This window comes from Gadus chalcogrammus, chromosome 11, assembly GCF_026213295.1.
Source record: "Gadus chalcogrammus isolate NIFS_2021 chromosome 11, NIFS_Gcha_1.0, whole genome shotgun sequence".
NCBI lineage: Eukaryota > Metazoa > Chordata > Actinopteri > Gadiformes > Gadidae > Gadus > Gadus chalcogrammus.
The window spans coordinates 9,374,837-9,390,207 of record NC_079422.1 but is presented as its reverse complement, the minus strand read 5'-3'; the positions used below and the strand labels follow the sequence as shown (position 1 = coordinate 9,390,207).

At 47.1% G+C, this 15,371-nt stretch overlaps 2 protein-coding genes across 2 annotated transcripts in view; both read right to left on the bottom strand.

The window, feature by feature from the left end:
• The window catches only part of znf385d (zinc finger protein 385D), a 73,980-nt gene that overhangs the window by 10,849 nt on the left and 47,760 nt on the right, over window positions 1-15,371 (bottom strand). Inside the window, exon 4 of the mRNA XM_056601983.1 lies at window positions 5,400-5,568. Coding sequence (XP_056457958.1) covers window positions 5,400-5,568 — 169 coding nt within the window. The remainder of the gene's footprint in view (window positions 1-5,399; window positions 5,569-15,371) is intronic.
• Window positions 9,774-11,439, bottom strand: LOC130391620 (tetraspanin-8-like). Its single transcript, XM_056601842.1, has one exon. It carries the CDS (start codon window positions 11,230-11,232, stop codon window positions 10,531-10,533), a length of 702 nt encoding a protein of 233 aa, XP_056457817.1. The 5' UTR covers window positions 11,233-11,439; the 3' UTR covers window positions 9,774-10,530.

The window sequence follows — 15,371 nt, the reverse complement described above, 5'->3', positions numbered from 1 at the left end:
TCGTCTTCCGGTCTCGTCCCTCCCAGAGAGCTTCTGAAATAGGCGCCCCACATCCCCGGTCAACTCCCTTTTAAAAAAAAAACAGGACACCCCCCTCTGCGTGAAGGTAGACAGCCCTTCCAATCAAAATCCCTCATTCCGAAACCTTTCAGAAGTTCAGTGCGCCCTGTGTGTCTTCGCAGAACTCTGAAGACCGGCAAGGTATTTTTAGAAAAGAGGTTTCCTGTGATGGGGAAGGTGTGGAGAGGGGGATTGTAGCTGAACACGTCCCAGCTTCCCCTCCCCCCCCGCTGACAGCCAGCTCTGTACAGCTGTTGGCCGGCCCCCCTGACGATGTGCTGTTTAATAGCTAATATCAGGCTACATTTCCTCACTCACTGGACCGGAACACAGAGATGGCAGGGGGTTGCTGTGGGTGACGCTATCACACACTCTCTCTCCCTCTCTCTCCCTCTTTCTCTCTCTCTCTCACTTGATTTCTCTTTCTCTCTTTCTCTTTCTGTCCCTCAATCCTTCTCTCGCCTTGACTGCCGGTTTTTATCTCAGTATATTTCTGTGCCTCCTGTCCTATTCCTTTTGGTTTAGAGATATCTCTCTCTCTCTTTCGCTATCTCGCTCTCTTGTTGGTATTTGTTTAGGTTGGTCATTTCTGTCTTTCTCCTTTCCTCCATCTCTGTGCTTGTTATGGCTCTGTACTGGACTATTGCTGGTTTCCTCTGTATACTCCTGTCCCCTCTTTGTCTATCCCTGTCCCTTTTTTTTGGTTGCGGTTATGTCTCTCTCTCCCTTGCTGGTCTCTTTGTCCTTGAATGATTTTGGCCTCTCACTTTCTCTGCCTCTCTTGAGACATCAGTCTCTCTGTGCCATTTTCCCACTCTGTGTATATTTATGTCCTAGTCGATCTTGGTTTTATTTTGATGTTTGGGTTTGTGGGTAGCGCTCTCTCTTCCATTTCTCTGTACTTGATGGCTTGACGGTCTCTCATTGTGTCTCTGGTGTTTTCTCTCTATCTGTGTATATATCTGTCTCTCACCGTCATTTGGATTCTAAGAACTATCTCAGTCTCTCCCTGTCATTGAATTTGTCAGTCTGTCTCTGTCTCCATCTTGATATCTCTGTTTCTCGTTTGGTCGGCATCTGTTTGCCTGTTGGCCCCTCTCCATCGAAGTCCCTCTCTCTTTCGGCCTCTCTTTCTACATCTGTCTGGATGTCTCATGGTATACGATCAATCCAATTAGAAAATGATTTATTAGCATGTCAGGTGAAAGTGTTATGTGTCAAGTTGGGTAGACAACAACTAAATCTTGTCTCACTACTGCATTGCATGTCCCTCTCTCTCTCTCTCTCTCTCTCTCTCTCTCTTCATTTCATTTTCTCCCTCTCACATCCAGCCCCACCCACCAGTTCCCGCTCAATCCCTCTTTTAATCTCAACCTCTCCCTTCCCTGCCATTCCTTGTTTGTCAATCTTTCCTCATCTCCCTCTCCCTCCCCATGTCCCTCCCTCGCCTCATCTTCCTCTTTTTCTCCTGCTCTCCCCGGCACCGGTTGTAGCACACGGACACGCACACCCACACAGACACACACTGACACGCTCATATACTGTCTCCTGACTACTGTCTCCTGACTACTGTCTCCTGACTACTGTCTCCTGTCTACTGTCTCCCTGAGTCACTTGCGGATCTATATTAGCTCCAAACACTCACATTCACACACACCCCCACACCCACACACTCACACGCACTCACAATCACACAAACACACACACACACGACTGGAAAGAGAGGGGGATGGATGGAGAGACGGAGGGAGGCAGGAAGATAGCAGGGAGAGGGAAAGATCTAGATGAAGAGATGGGGGGAGGGAGATAGACAGATAGAGATGAAAGGAGAGAGAGGAGGAGGTGGTGGGAGAGGTAGAGAGGCAGGTAGATGTAGAAGAGGTAGACAGAGGGGGGATGAGAAAGAAAGATGGAGATGAAGAGAGAGAGAGAGAGAGAGAGAGAGAGAGAGAGAGAGAGAGAGAGAGAGAGAGAGAGAGAGAGAGAGAGAGAGAGAGAGAGGGAGAGAGAGAGAGAGAGAGAGATGGAAATGGAGGGAGAGAGAAACTGAGGCAGAGAGCAGAAGCTGACAGTAAAAGAGATGGAAGGAAAGAGAAAGATAGGGAGAAAGAGATGGAGCGAGTTGAAGAGAGGCCAAGATAAAGACGAGAGAGAGACAGAGAGAGATGAGGAGGGAGAGGTGCAGGAGGCCTGATTCCAGTATGCGGTTCAGACTCGGGCGACCACTAGCAGCAGAACTCTCCCTCTCTCTCCCCCTATTGGTACGACCTCAACACAAACATTCCACCGCTCAGCTCTGCCTGCTCGGGAGACTTAGGAAAATCTCATCTGGGAGCGTCATTCCAGAATAGAGCTCACCCCTGCAAGATGAAGTAATGTGTTTTCATAATCCCCCTGGCCCTTCGAAACACACATGCATATGTACATACACACGCGCACACACGCACACATTAATGCGCACACGCATACACGTGCATGAAAACATTCACACACACACACAAACACCCACACATTAATGCACGCACACATACTAAGAATATACAAACACACTCACACATTAATGCACACACGCCTACACATGCAAGAAAACACACACACACAAGCAATCACACACACACACACACACACACACATATGAATGCACGCTTGCATGAACACACACACACACACACACACACACAGACACACACACACACACACACACACACACACACACACACACACACACACACACGCACACACGCGATTACACAGTCTCATGATCCGGGTGTTTCCTTTCTTTCCAGTAAGCAATTTACTGTCGCCTTGACTGCCCTGTGCCTCAGCCTAGGCAGACACCACCCCTTCTCCCCCTCCTCTCCAATTAATCCCTCTGTCATCTGAGCACATTAATATTCATTATGCGGCGACGCAAGTGGCAAACTGCCCCCCACTCCGCCGCACCGCCGCCGAGTAGCGATAGCGCTACTAAAAACCACGCCGTCTGAGAAAACTTTGTGGCGGGACCTGTGCTAATGATGAACGGCCCTGTGGCGGCGTGTTGACGCACGCCGGAGTGCCTGCTGGGCTCGGGGGTCCCATGGCTGTCTTTACAATAACACGGAGGAGGATGTTTTCTTAGCGTTGCAACGAGTGCCATTCCCTGAATGTCTGAAGGTGATTAACTTTACGTTCAGGAGTCTTTCTCTCTCTCCATTTCCCTCTCTCTCTCTCTCTCTCTCTCTCTCTCTCTCTCTCTCTTTCTCTCACACTCTCTTCTAACTACTCCAGTGTGTTGGGAGGGTTGAACATGTTCAACCCTCAAAACATGTTTGCTAAAATATATGCTTTGACTCTTTTAGTACCTCTCTCTCTCTCTCTCTCTCTCTCTCTCTCTCTATATATATATATATATATATATATATATATATATATATATATATATATATATATATATATCAGGGGGTCATGTGCATGTTCTTTCCACTTGTTTTAATTCGATGGGAGAAAAGGCAGCGGGGGGCCAGCTTTCCGTGTGCGTTACATCTTGCCTCCCACGAGAGAGAGGGCGCTACATGGGCTCGGTTGGAGAAGCAGAAATAGCGCTGGTGTAAAATATGGCGATGAAGCTGCGCTTGAAGCCCGTTTGGATGCCAGGCGATGCGCTGCAGCTGCTGGAGGAGGTGGAGGAAAGACTTAGACACATTTCAACGCTGAGGTCTCCTCTTAGGAAAATAATCACGACGGGACGTATTCTATTTTTATTGTTTGTATTACGTAACCTTGAAACATAATATAATATATCTCTCAAAGAAATGTATCTGTCTCAGATGTCTACTTCCCAGAGGCATGTTTTTGGCTGTTTTTGGTAAAACAATCTTAAAAACCATTAAACCCCAAACATCCTTGAGGCTTCCTTAATTCCTGCCAACATACCCCGCCACAAGATTTCCATAACCCTTAGTTGTGGTTGAACCCACGAACCACGCATCAGAGCAGGGGTGTGTGTGTGTGTGTGTGTGGGGGGGGGGGGGGGGGGGGGCGGATGATTACATCGACTGCAGACAGAATCTGGATCTAGCAGCCAGGGACTGGGATCTAGGTCATGGTGTGAGCGGTAGGATGCTGTGTTCGTATATACATATACCAAGTGGGAACCTTCTGAATAAACTTGTTAAGCATCTTGTCTAGAAACCATGACGACTGTATACATTCTGTTTTAAATGCTACCTGGGTAGCATGGCATGCAGGACTTAGAATGATGCGTTGAGTTGTCATGGTTTCTAGAAGAGCTTGATCTAGAACAGATATGGGCCACAAGGCTGGAGGGCTCCCGGATCGACCTATGGACCGTCTCAATCCGGGCCGCCACGCAGTGTTCCCTACAAATAGCCATCACTTGGGCAGGCCTCCCAGCTTTATAACGGACGCCAAAGTATATTTGGCGACCCGTTTTTAGCATTTCTTATTTATTTTTCGTATCCATCCGAGAGACCGACGCCATCTGCCATCGATAGTGTCTCCAATACATAGACTATTATTATGCTATTTCAAATGTTTTAAATAGTGTCGTATTACAATGTAGAGCGGCGCACAAGTCATTGATTCGTGCTCGCTCTCTCTCTCTCTCTCTCACCGACACACTGACAACGGAGCGTCTATGAATAGCCTCTCCTCTGCGTGCACACTCTGAACCAAAACATGATCCTGAGCAGCGGGAAGGATTGTTATATTGGACTCATATATTGTTTCAGTTCAGAAAGTAACAGTAGGGGGGAGGGGGGGGCTTTGAGATGCTTGAATGGAGGAAGCAGAGAGGAAACCCCCTCAGGCAGGACTTCAACAGAACAGGAACAATACATTAATGGTAGACCTATTGGGGCCAAGGCATCACTCTGCATTTATCCGTTTTTTTGCTCAGAGAGATGATCTGCAATAATCAAGGTTATAGTCAAATCTTAGCCTATTCAAGTGATGATCCGGTCTATTTACGTAAAAAAAAGACTTGCGTCCTAAACACCTGCTCAAGAGAGTCATGTGTTCAGATGCACAGATGATCAGATGATCTTCTGTAAAAAACAAACAAAGAATTGATTACGGGCCCCATCGCGTCAAGTCATATTACAGCCGTTTATACTCCAAAAGGGTGACATCATGACAAGGTGTGGGCGCCCAGCCCTATCTTCTCCGTTGATCAATCCAGACATGGCCGCAAGCAGAGCTCCTCGGACCGGTACACCTAATATGGCCGTAATTAGCTTCCCGGCGACACATGGCGAGAGAAAGTCACGGAACACAACACACAGATGCTTGTCGATTTTGGATGACACAACTCCAGCGGTACAAAAACAGTTCCTCACCTTTCCGTTCGGCGTCATTGGGGCTTTGCGACGTGTTGATGCCCTTGGCGTTTTCTTGCTTTGCGGTTTCCTTGGCGACCGCTGAGCCTTTTAGCCTGGTCTTTGGAGTGCCGTGGGCTTTTAGCTTCTTGGCATGTTTGGTACCCTTGTAATGGGCCAAGGCCTGGCTCTGCAGAGGGAACAGAACACAGTCAGAACAGTCTCGGATGAAAAGCAGTGTGTCAGTGATTGGCACCATGAGTACTGAGTTAGCCTGTGTAGCCTAGCAGTGGGCAGGTCATAGCGCCGGAAATGACTGGTGGGGAGTCTTAACTTCTAAAATTGTTATGGTCTCTCGGTTGGGTTATGAATAATACATTAGTTATTCAAATAGGAATCAAAGCACTTATAAATCAAAGCTTACCCAACTTTTTTTTCCCGGTTATTGAAAGCCCCGAACAATGTACCAAAATCCCAAAATGTAGTATAGCTACCAAAATATAGTATAGCTACCAAAATGTAGTATAGCTATGTTGGTACACAGCGGAAGATTTAGTAGTTTCACATAAGGGCTCTAAAATTGTAAGATGTTTCTTTTTTTGGGTCTATTCTTTGCTATAGGCCTATCCAGTTTCTGTCTGCAAAAACAAACGAAATGACTGACATATACTCTGTGGACTTTGCCATATTTTAATATCGATTTGGCATTAAAATTACTACAGTATTTTTGGAATAGAATATTGTGTTCGTAAAACATGTTCATGTTCATGTATTAAAAACAGGAATATGCGTGCATCTTAAAGAAAATGAAATAACGCCCACACGTCGTAAACAAGCGCATATGGATATATACCATAATTGGGGGCCTGAGGGATCCCGAACCAAAATATAGCTCATTGCTCCACATGTTTGAAATACATGTTGTTTATTTCTTGAATAGAATATACAGTGATTCTAGTCCCTCACAAAAGCCCAAAGAACATGAAAAACGCCACGAGTAGTTTAACTGACTTACTTAACATCCTCTACAATTTTGCAGACAGAAACAGTCACGTGACTAGGACGCAGGCCTATTGAAATTAGACCAAAGAATCGTGGGCATTCACAATTTTAGAGGCATTATTTTGAAACGACTATGTTTTCTGCTGGGGACCAACGTAGCTATACTCCATTTTGGTGTGATACTGGGTAGTTCTGTGAGAAACTTTCAAGGTTTTCTTCTGGTAGCAGTTGAGGTTAGACTTCGGACGAAACCTCATGTTTAATATTGTTAGGCTTCCTGAGGTCACTGTAAAAATGCTCTGATAGGCCCCCCCCTTAGCAATGATTATTCAGGAGACCACACAGAGACATGGGGTCAGCTCGCCAATACCTTCCACAGATTTTTCTCTTATGATTAAAAAACAGGTAAACAACAACGCTGCCCTCAGAGAGTCCAACCATGTCGCAGCAGCCGGGATCAGCTTCACAACAGGACATTTATTCTGCCACGGCGCAGGCACCAGGACACTTTGAGAACGGCTTTCTGAAACCCTCGATCCCACCTTGGCCAAAGGTTCTAAACCGCGCCAACGGCAAGGGGGACCGGGAAGACTAGGAGGACCAGGGGGATGGGGGACCGGGAAGACTAGGAGGACCAGGGGGATGGGGGATGGGGGACCGGGAAGACTAGGAGGACCAGGGGGAAGGGGGGCCGGGGAGACTAGGAGGACCATGGGGATGGGGGACCGGGAAGACTAGGAGGACCAGGGGGATGGGGGACTGGGAAGACTAGGAGGACCAGGGAGACGTTGGGAATCAGGGAGACGTGATGGACCAGGGGACCAGGTAATCTAGGAGGACCAGGGAGACGTGGGGGACCAGGGGACCAGGAGGAAGTGTTGGACCAAGGGGACCACAGTAACCAGGGTTATGTCGGGGACCAGGGGGACTGGGATGACTAGGAGGTCTAGGGGACTAGGGGGACCAGGGGGACTGGGATGACTAGGAGGTCTAGGGGACTAGGGGGACCAGGGGGACTGGGATGACTAGGAGGTCTAGGGGACCAGGGGGACATTTGGGACCAGGAGGACCGGGTAGATTCAGCGGACCACTGGGACCAGGAGGACCGGGAATAGTAGAAGGACCAGGGGACCAGGGGGACGTGGGGGACCAGGGGGACGGGCTGGACCAGGGTCACTGCGGCCTCAGAATAAATAATCACCCAAATGAACGAGTGGGTAAATCTGAGCGGTGACCGATGCGTTTGGGGGGGAAGACGTTTAAGACGTTCTCAGAAGTCTTCTTGTTTGTGTGATGTGTTGCTGAGTGGGGCGGGAGAATGGGGCTGTGTTGTGCTGAGGAACAGTGAAGGTGGCTTTGGAAGCTTTCTCTCCGGTGGTTTTCATATAAGTGGTTAATGTGTTTCTTCCTTTGCGGCTCTTACACAGTGTCATGTCACTGAGTCCATTGTAGGGAAGCACTTTGAGGCGGTTGTGATTTTTTTTTGCCAGAAAACAAGCCTCCATAATCAAGTAAACATGATCATCAGGTTTAGTGCTCAGTCTATTGATCGCAAAATAAATGTCCACTGGAAAGCGAAGCATGTTGACTGTTCAGCACAACACCATAAGCTGCACACGTTGGACATTTGTTTGTCTGTGGATAACATGTCTGAACTAACAGCTGATTTGGGGGGGAACGATAGCATGAAAAAAATGTATGTTACCTATTCATTTTCCCACCATTTTTTTTTTTAGCTCTCTTGGGAACCTTTAGTTCAATAACTTCAATACCACGATATATGAAAAGTACCTTTTCCAATTACATTGCTCAATTGTCAACTGTAAATCATTGACAGCTAGCTTTAGTTTTGGATTCAAATGTCAATTTGAAACTCTACCATTCTACCAGCCTCACAGAAGAAGTTCTAAAATTGCCATCTGACTGACGTTGTAAAGGGCCTCAAAGCATTTTTTTAAGTCATTTATTTTCAACAGTTTACAACATCAGTAAAGATATTCCAATATTTTTTGGCACATTGAGAATCCGACCTGAGCTATCTTATGAAAATCAGACCACTCTGCTTTGATAAAGACAAATAATAACAAAGGGAACACAGTGGTTATAAAATATCCAATGTTTACATCTCCACCACTTTGTTTAATTACCAAGGACCACCAGTGCCCTTAAGCAAGCATCGTTAACAACTGTGGTGTTTACACTGGCCCCAGCAGCAGTGGTGTCGGAACAGGGAACCAGGCCGCAGCGATCCCATAGGCACCAGCTCTGGGGGTAAGGCAATCACCCAGCGGAGGTCTTTGGCCAATCAGGGCCAAACACATGTATCCCATAGTGTATCCCCTGCGTTTTGGTCCTTTGCAACCGCTTTTTGATCTAGCCTTTGCAAACTGCTTCCATAGTGAAGATTTTCCTTAAGCTAACCTTGAAACCTGTCCTTTTTGCACAATATTACCACTTATGACAAGAGCTACAACTCATCTCCTGAGATGTCAAGTGAGCGTGCGGTTAAAGTTTCTCCAAGCCAACCGTTAAATTAAAAACAAATGTTTAGCCCCTTAGTTTTATATAACCATGTTTCCAGGCGTGAAACACACATCCACAAATAAACCGAGTTCGTAAAGTTGCTCTAATGTCTTTCCTTTGGGGTAACCAAGATTCTTGTGTTTTTTTTACTCCCCCCCCCCCCCCCCCCCCCCAGGCCCTCTCCCCTAAGTGTGTCAGCAATAGGCAGACGCACAAGCAATAAAATATGTTGATGTTGTTTACTGGGTTGCATGTGTTGAGACCTCCTGAAAGCCTGGACTGAATGAGAAGGTGGGCCTGCGTGGGTTAGGTGGAGAAGAGGTGTGCAGAGGAGGAGAAGGAGAAGGAGGGGATGAGGGGACGGGAGGGGGGGGGGGAGATGAGTGAGGCTGGGGCTTCTAGGTATGGGAGTCTGTGAGGAAAGGGAGGAGAGGAGGAAACAATCAGAGGGAGGGAGATGGAACAGGGGGGTGGTGGAGAGGGGGGAGATACATAGAAGGGCACCGGGGTGAAAGGTGAGACGACGGGGGGTGGAGGGGGGAGAAGAGGTGAATAGAAGGGGGAGAGAAAATGGAGGAGTGACGAGGGAAAAGAGAGGAGAGCGGTGTAGTGAAGGGAAGACTAGAGGAGTAGGAAAGCTAGAACAAGAGAGAGAACACAAGACAGACAAAAAGTCCCTGTGTTCAGACAAGCACAAATGGTCGGGCGCCTGTTCCTGTGAAGTTCAGCTGAAACTGCAACACAGACAATAAGTGAGCAGTGTATGTATGAGGACCAGCAGAGAAGGCAGGAACGCATGCTAAACGGGCAGGAGATGGGGGTTGGGGAGGGTGGTGGTAAGGGAAGGATTTTGAAGGGGGGGAGGTAACCATCAATTATCAACATATCACAGGTCAGGCCGTTTTCCGCTCTTTGTTGGGTAAATAAAGTTGTTGAGGGAACCGTGGTGTGCTCCTACCAGAGGGCAGAACGACACTGAGACGAACAACAGAGTGAGAGACGCACTGACGGCATGTATGCTCACTGTGAAACTATGTGCGCACACGCACACACACAATGCGCGTGTTTGTAGATCGGTGGGTTCACAGCTGGTCTAGAGACACTAATCCGGGTTGGATAGCCCGAATTATTTATGACTCTATTTTCTGTCACTTGAGAATGTTGCATACTGTTTGAAATCTGATCAATCACGGCCTCCTCTGTAAAACTTGAGAATGTGTCTGAGTGTGTGTGTGTGTGTGTCTGTGTGTGTGTGTGTCTGTTTGACTGTGCGTGTGTGTCTGTGAAGGAGATAGTAGGAGGATTTAAAGAAAGTAGGGTAAAGTCTATTTTCATTTCAGCTGGAATGTGTCTATGTGGTTTCTCTCTTGGTAATAAATATCTTGATGTTGGTTAAATTAGCCTCGTAACCCCACTACTACACAAAGAGGAAAAAAAACAAGTAGACCAAAGATTTACTCAAAAATGTGTAATAAGTCATTGATATATTCTCTCCCCAAAACACCACTATTAACAAACAAGGAAGTGAAACTAAAAGCCATCAAACAACTCTCAAAAATAAGTATTTCCTCTACATTTCTCCATTAACAACAACACCGTCAAGATTGGCACGGTATACGTCCCATGACTAGATAATACTCTTGTTCCCGACTGAGACCTGACACATCAACGCCAAGGAGAAGGCCATGCCGATGACCATGACGGCGGCGAGGGCGAAGGCCACGCCCATGAGCGCGCCCGAGACGCGGTCCAGCCACGTGAGGAGGTAGGGCAGGCACGGCGTGGCGAACACGTCCCGCCCGTCCAGCAGCGCCGTGCAGTTCTTCGACGTGTCCGTGCAGTTGCAGGAGTCGGGCACCTCGAGGGAGCTGTTGCTCCAGTCCTCGTGGCCCTTGAAGAAGCCGCAGCACTGCCCCGCCCTCTCCACGCTCTGGAAGGACTCCTGCACCTCCGTGGGCGCCTCGGCCAGCGGCCCCAGCTTCTCGAATTGGGCCCTGACCAGGTCCTGGGCCGTGTCCGTGCGAGCCATGGCCCCCAGCACCCCTACGGCCAGCAGCATGAGGAGCATGGCCAGGAGGCCCAGGAAAAAGAGCGCGAGCAGGCAGCGGCTCTCGGCGGCGGCGCCGCAGCAGCCCAGGAAGCCGACCACCAGGGTGATGGCGCCCACCCCGACCATGAGGTGGACGGCCGGCAGGAGCTCGTCGGTGATCTGGTACTCCGTCCGGTTGGAGCTGGCGTGGGCCGAGACCCCCAGGACCACGGCGCCGCAGATGAAGAACAGGAAGTTGAGCGTGAGGAGGAGGCACTTGAGCATTCTGTTGACCGCCATCGTCGCGGAGACGCCTCGGGATACGGCTCAAGGCGGATCAGGCAAAGGAATGGCCTGGAGCTAGCAGACGTCGTTGATTTTGTGTGTCAGGAGACTGCTTGGATTGGTTGGTTAACTTTGCCGCCCTTTTCTTCCCGGGATGACCAATCAAAGTTTCCCCCACCACCCCTCCCCACTTTGAGGACAGTCTTGGTGGGCGTGTCTTTGGCATAACAATGGAGTGGGGGCTGCTGTGATGGGACGACCCAGCCCCCACTCTCGGACCAACCGTCAGTGAAATCTGACCTTTGAGCAGCTTTTGTTTTACCTGAGCACAGGTATGCCCACATTTCACGCATGTGATGAACCCAAACAATGACTTGGTGAAACATTAAAACCTTTAGATAATATCTATAAATCTGTAAGAGATAGAAAGGGCTACTGGTTTGTATTAGGAACCTTGTGTAAATTAATAAACCGCAGGACTAGACGGATCAAAAGGGAACTTTGTGTGAAATACACTGCTGGACTGAGTCCTGCTCGATAAAAGGGTAACACATCTGGCTCAACGCGTTAACTACAACTCCAGTTAATGGACCTATATCAACCACTCTCCTCTTATAAAAACCTCTTTAAAACTAGAGCCACTGTGGTTTTAGGCCACAGCTCACCCTGGAGGGGCGGGGGGAGGGGAGGGGGGAGGGGCGGGGGGAGGGGAGGGGGGAATTATAGAGAGAGCAGGAGAGCGCTGTGCTTTATTATTAATTTAATACAAGCCCTTTCTGCCCCGACTTCCTCTGCAGATTCATTCACTCTAATTTGGGCCAGGTTCCAAAGAAGCATTATAAAACTGATCGTCTCCAGTTAAACAGTCTCCTACCAACTCAGTGTACAGATCTCTCTGTCTGTGGTGTAGATGCTGTGGAAACATTGCAGACAGACTAGGTTGGTTAAGGACGGGTTGGGCAGACTGGTCAACTGGTCCGTCTCTTTGTTATCACAAATGTTGATTTATTGATGCGTGATCACATTTTTTTGAAGAGCGGTACAATTACCTACAGGGACATTGAATCACGCTTGAAAGACGCAGAGAAGGGCTTCAAAATAGTGGGAATACCTGCAGTTCACCAGCACAAGTGATTGTTCTGGGTAATTAATCAGGGTGGAGGCGTATGAGAATGACACTTAAAATACCTCCAGTACAGAATGCAATCAGCCCCCTGCTGGGAGCAGGAAATGTGAGGGTTGTTTAAAGGCAGATATGTTGGAGTGCCTGGTCAACAACCCGTGAGGTAATAGTACAAATATAATTGGATATGGAAAATGTGGCTGAGGTTACAAAACTTTTATTTTTAATTTCACACCCTTGCTACATCATAGTAAAAACTCAGTTATTGCCTTTAGGCAAAAGGTGCCAAATACTTAGCAAATGCCAGAAAAATATGTGAACAAAACCCCGACACAAGGTTTACTGATGATAATATTCCATTCAACTATTTTTACCAAAAGCATGGGTGTGTCAATTTTCCGACATTGGCCATACATTTCGGAAAATATAAATGTCAGTGTATTAATACTTTTTACTTTCTACACCAGAGTTTATATGACATCAGACCTCCAGAGCCTTGTATAAATATATGTTTCTTATACTAATGGTTAATTTAAGTTAGTTACATCCAACACTTGTATGTTCTGTTTGCCACACATTTCTAGTATGTTTTCTACAGTTTATATAGTGCAACATAAACTAGATTATGTTTTACAGTTATTAAAAAAACATTGGACAGTTGTCCTTGATGTTAATCTGAAGCTCACTTCATGCTTGTCCCAATTTGAACTGAGATTGCTGTTCTGTGAGTTTGGATTTTTTATCCTGTTTAGTTCATCTTTAGTTTATATCTAAACTTTACTTTAATGTTCCCTCTTTGGAGCGACTCATTAGCAGTTATGTGTGTTTTCTGTCTGGTGTCTTAAAGGATAATTGCGAAAACGATTATTGTTGGCGGTTTCTCTCCTCCTTTTTCCAGGGATGGAGCCTTGGGTTCCTCTGTCTCACCAAAACCAGGTGTTTCACTTGAGGAGTTCTGAATAGACTAATCGGTCTGTTGTATAACATTGTTGAGATTACCATGCAGGTGTGAATCAATCCCTTTCCTCTGATTCACCAACAAAGGCTTGTGTCAACACGCCGGTGGTGATGAAAAGGATCTGTAAGCAAACACTCACTGTCTGGCCGCCAGAGGAATTGGTCTTGTCGATGAGATTTGCATCAGAAAGAACGGGGTGTGTTGTCGGGAGAAATAAGTACCCAACACACACCCCCACAAAAGCACACACCACCTTCTGACCTTTAAGACGAAGACAGTATGAAAACAGCTTAATGGGCGCACGCAAATAGTGAGATGATCTCCACACCCACGCCTCGACCGTCGCTGAGTCACGGCGGGCTGATGGGTCGTTACGCAGCCAGCAGGGAGGGCCCCGAGGCTGGGGGGTCCTGGTATCTGGTGGAACAGGGCTCCACCCGACAGCACACAAACGTTGGATGACATCTATTTTCAAAGATTTTATTATCTCTATCTAAATATCTCTGTATCCATATCTCTATATCTATCTTCACTGGACTGAAAGTACACAGCCAGTCCTGGTATCTCTAGTCTGGTTCACCGTGCATCTCTCAACATTCAGGTATCGGGCCTGCATGGTCTGTAAGTGGGGAACGCTTGAGAGGATTTACATTCGAAAGACAATGCGACTCAAATAAATATACATTCTCTATTCACAGCCAACAACACACATTCACAGGAGTGCATTCTCCGATCTCCGTCTCTCCGCCCCTCTCTTTTAAATATGAACATAAGATGGGGATTTGAACACTTTCCATTCTCTCATGAGAAGTGCATTACTAACGTTGCTAAAGCCCAAAGATTCTGGGGTTCCAAACCCCAACGCACATAGTCTACCTGTGGACATCCTTGAGAAAGAGGCCCTGGCATTACCCCTCCCTGCTCATTAATGCAGGCGAGTTGCTTTCAAGTTTATTGGTGCAGCTCCTAAGTCCTTATAGTCTCAAAGGGCTTCACAGTTCCCCTTCACACGTCATAAATTAAGGGCGGGGGAAATTTCACTTAATTATCAAGTTAGAAACCTTGAGAAAGAACACAGAAAGAGGGATCCTTCCCTTCAGGGATGGCTATAGGTGCCATAATGAGCCAACATAATGGTAGCATAATAAGCAAAACAGTGTACAAAAAAAGTAACACTAAAGCCTTTTGTGGTACACAGTAATGCCAGTAACTGCTCTGATGCCATGTTAAACTCACTCAACAGGGTGGGTGTTAGTTCACACAGTGTGACTGTTGGTTCATGCCGCACACAGACACAAACACACACACACACACACACACACACACACACACACACACACACACACACACACACACACACACACACACACACACACACACACACACACACACACACACACACACACACACACACACACAGAAATAGCTAGCCCATGCCTAGATCAGCCACAAGCTAAGCTTAAGCTATTAGCCAACTTTATCCTTGTTGGCAATACCTTGGCAAGACGGGAACTTTCACCAGTAATTTTCTACCAGAGTACAAATATTCAAAGGTTTATGTGCCTATAACACTCTATTCAAAACACATTTCAGCACACCGATACTCTTTTATTGAAAGCAGCTTGTGTTTCTTAAGTATGAACCAGTGGTCGTCCAACATCTAAGCCAGTTCTCTCTCACCGAGCCGGCTCAGGTGACAGGTAGTGACCACACAGCCTTTACCTTCCCCCATCTCCATCAAGCCGACTTATCCCTCTTGGTCCACTGTCAACTAAACTAGATTCATCGAGAACAGAGGTTCCTTAACTGATTCATGCCATGATTCAGCGATCCATTGTCAGTAGCATGTCCAAAAAAGTACTATAATTAACATTTATTACTCAATAAAGTACTCCCCTTTTCAGTCTCCAGACATACTTTTGACCAAATTAAACAGGGCAAAAGGAATATCATTTGGATTTAAATATAATGGTTGTTATTTCGTCCATGCCGCAAACTACTTGGGTCTGCTAATATCACCCACTCATGGCTTGCGACCCACAGATTGAGAACCACTGTCCTTGAATGCGACTG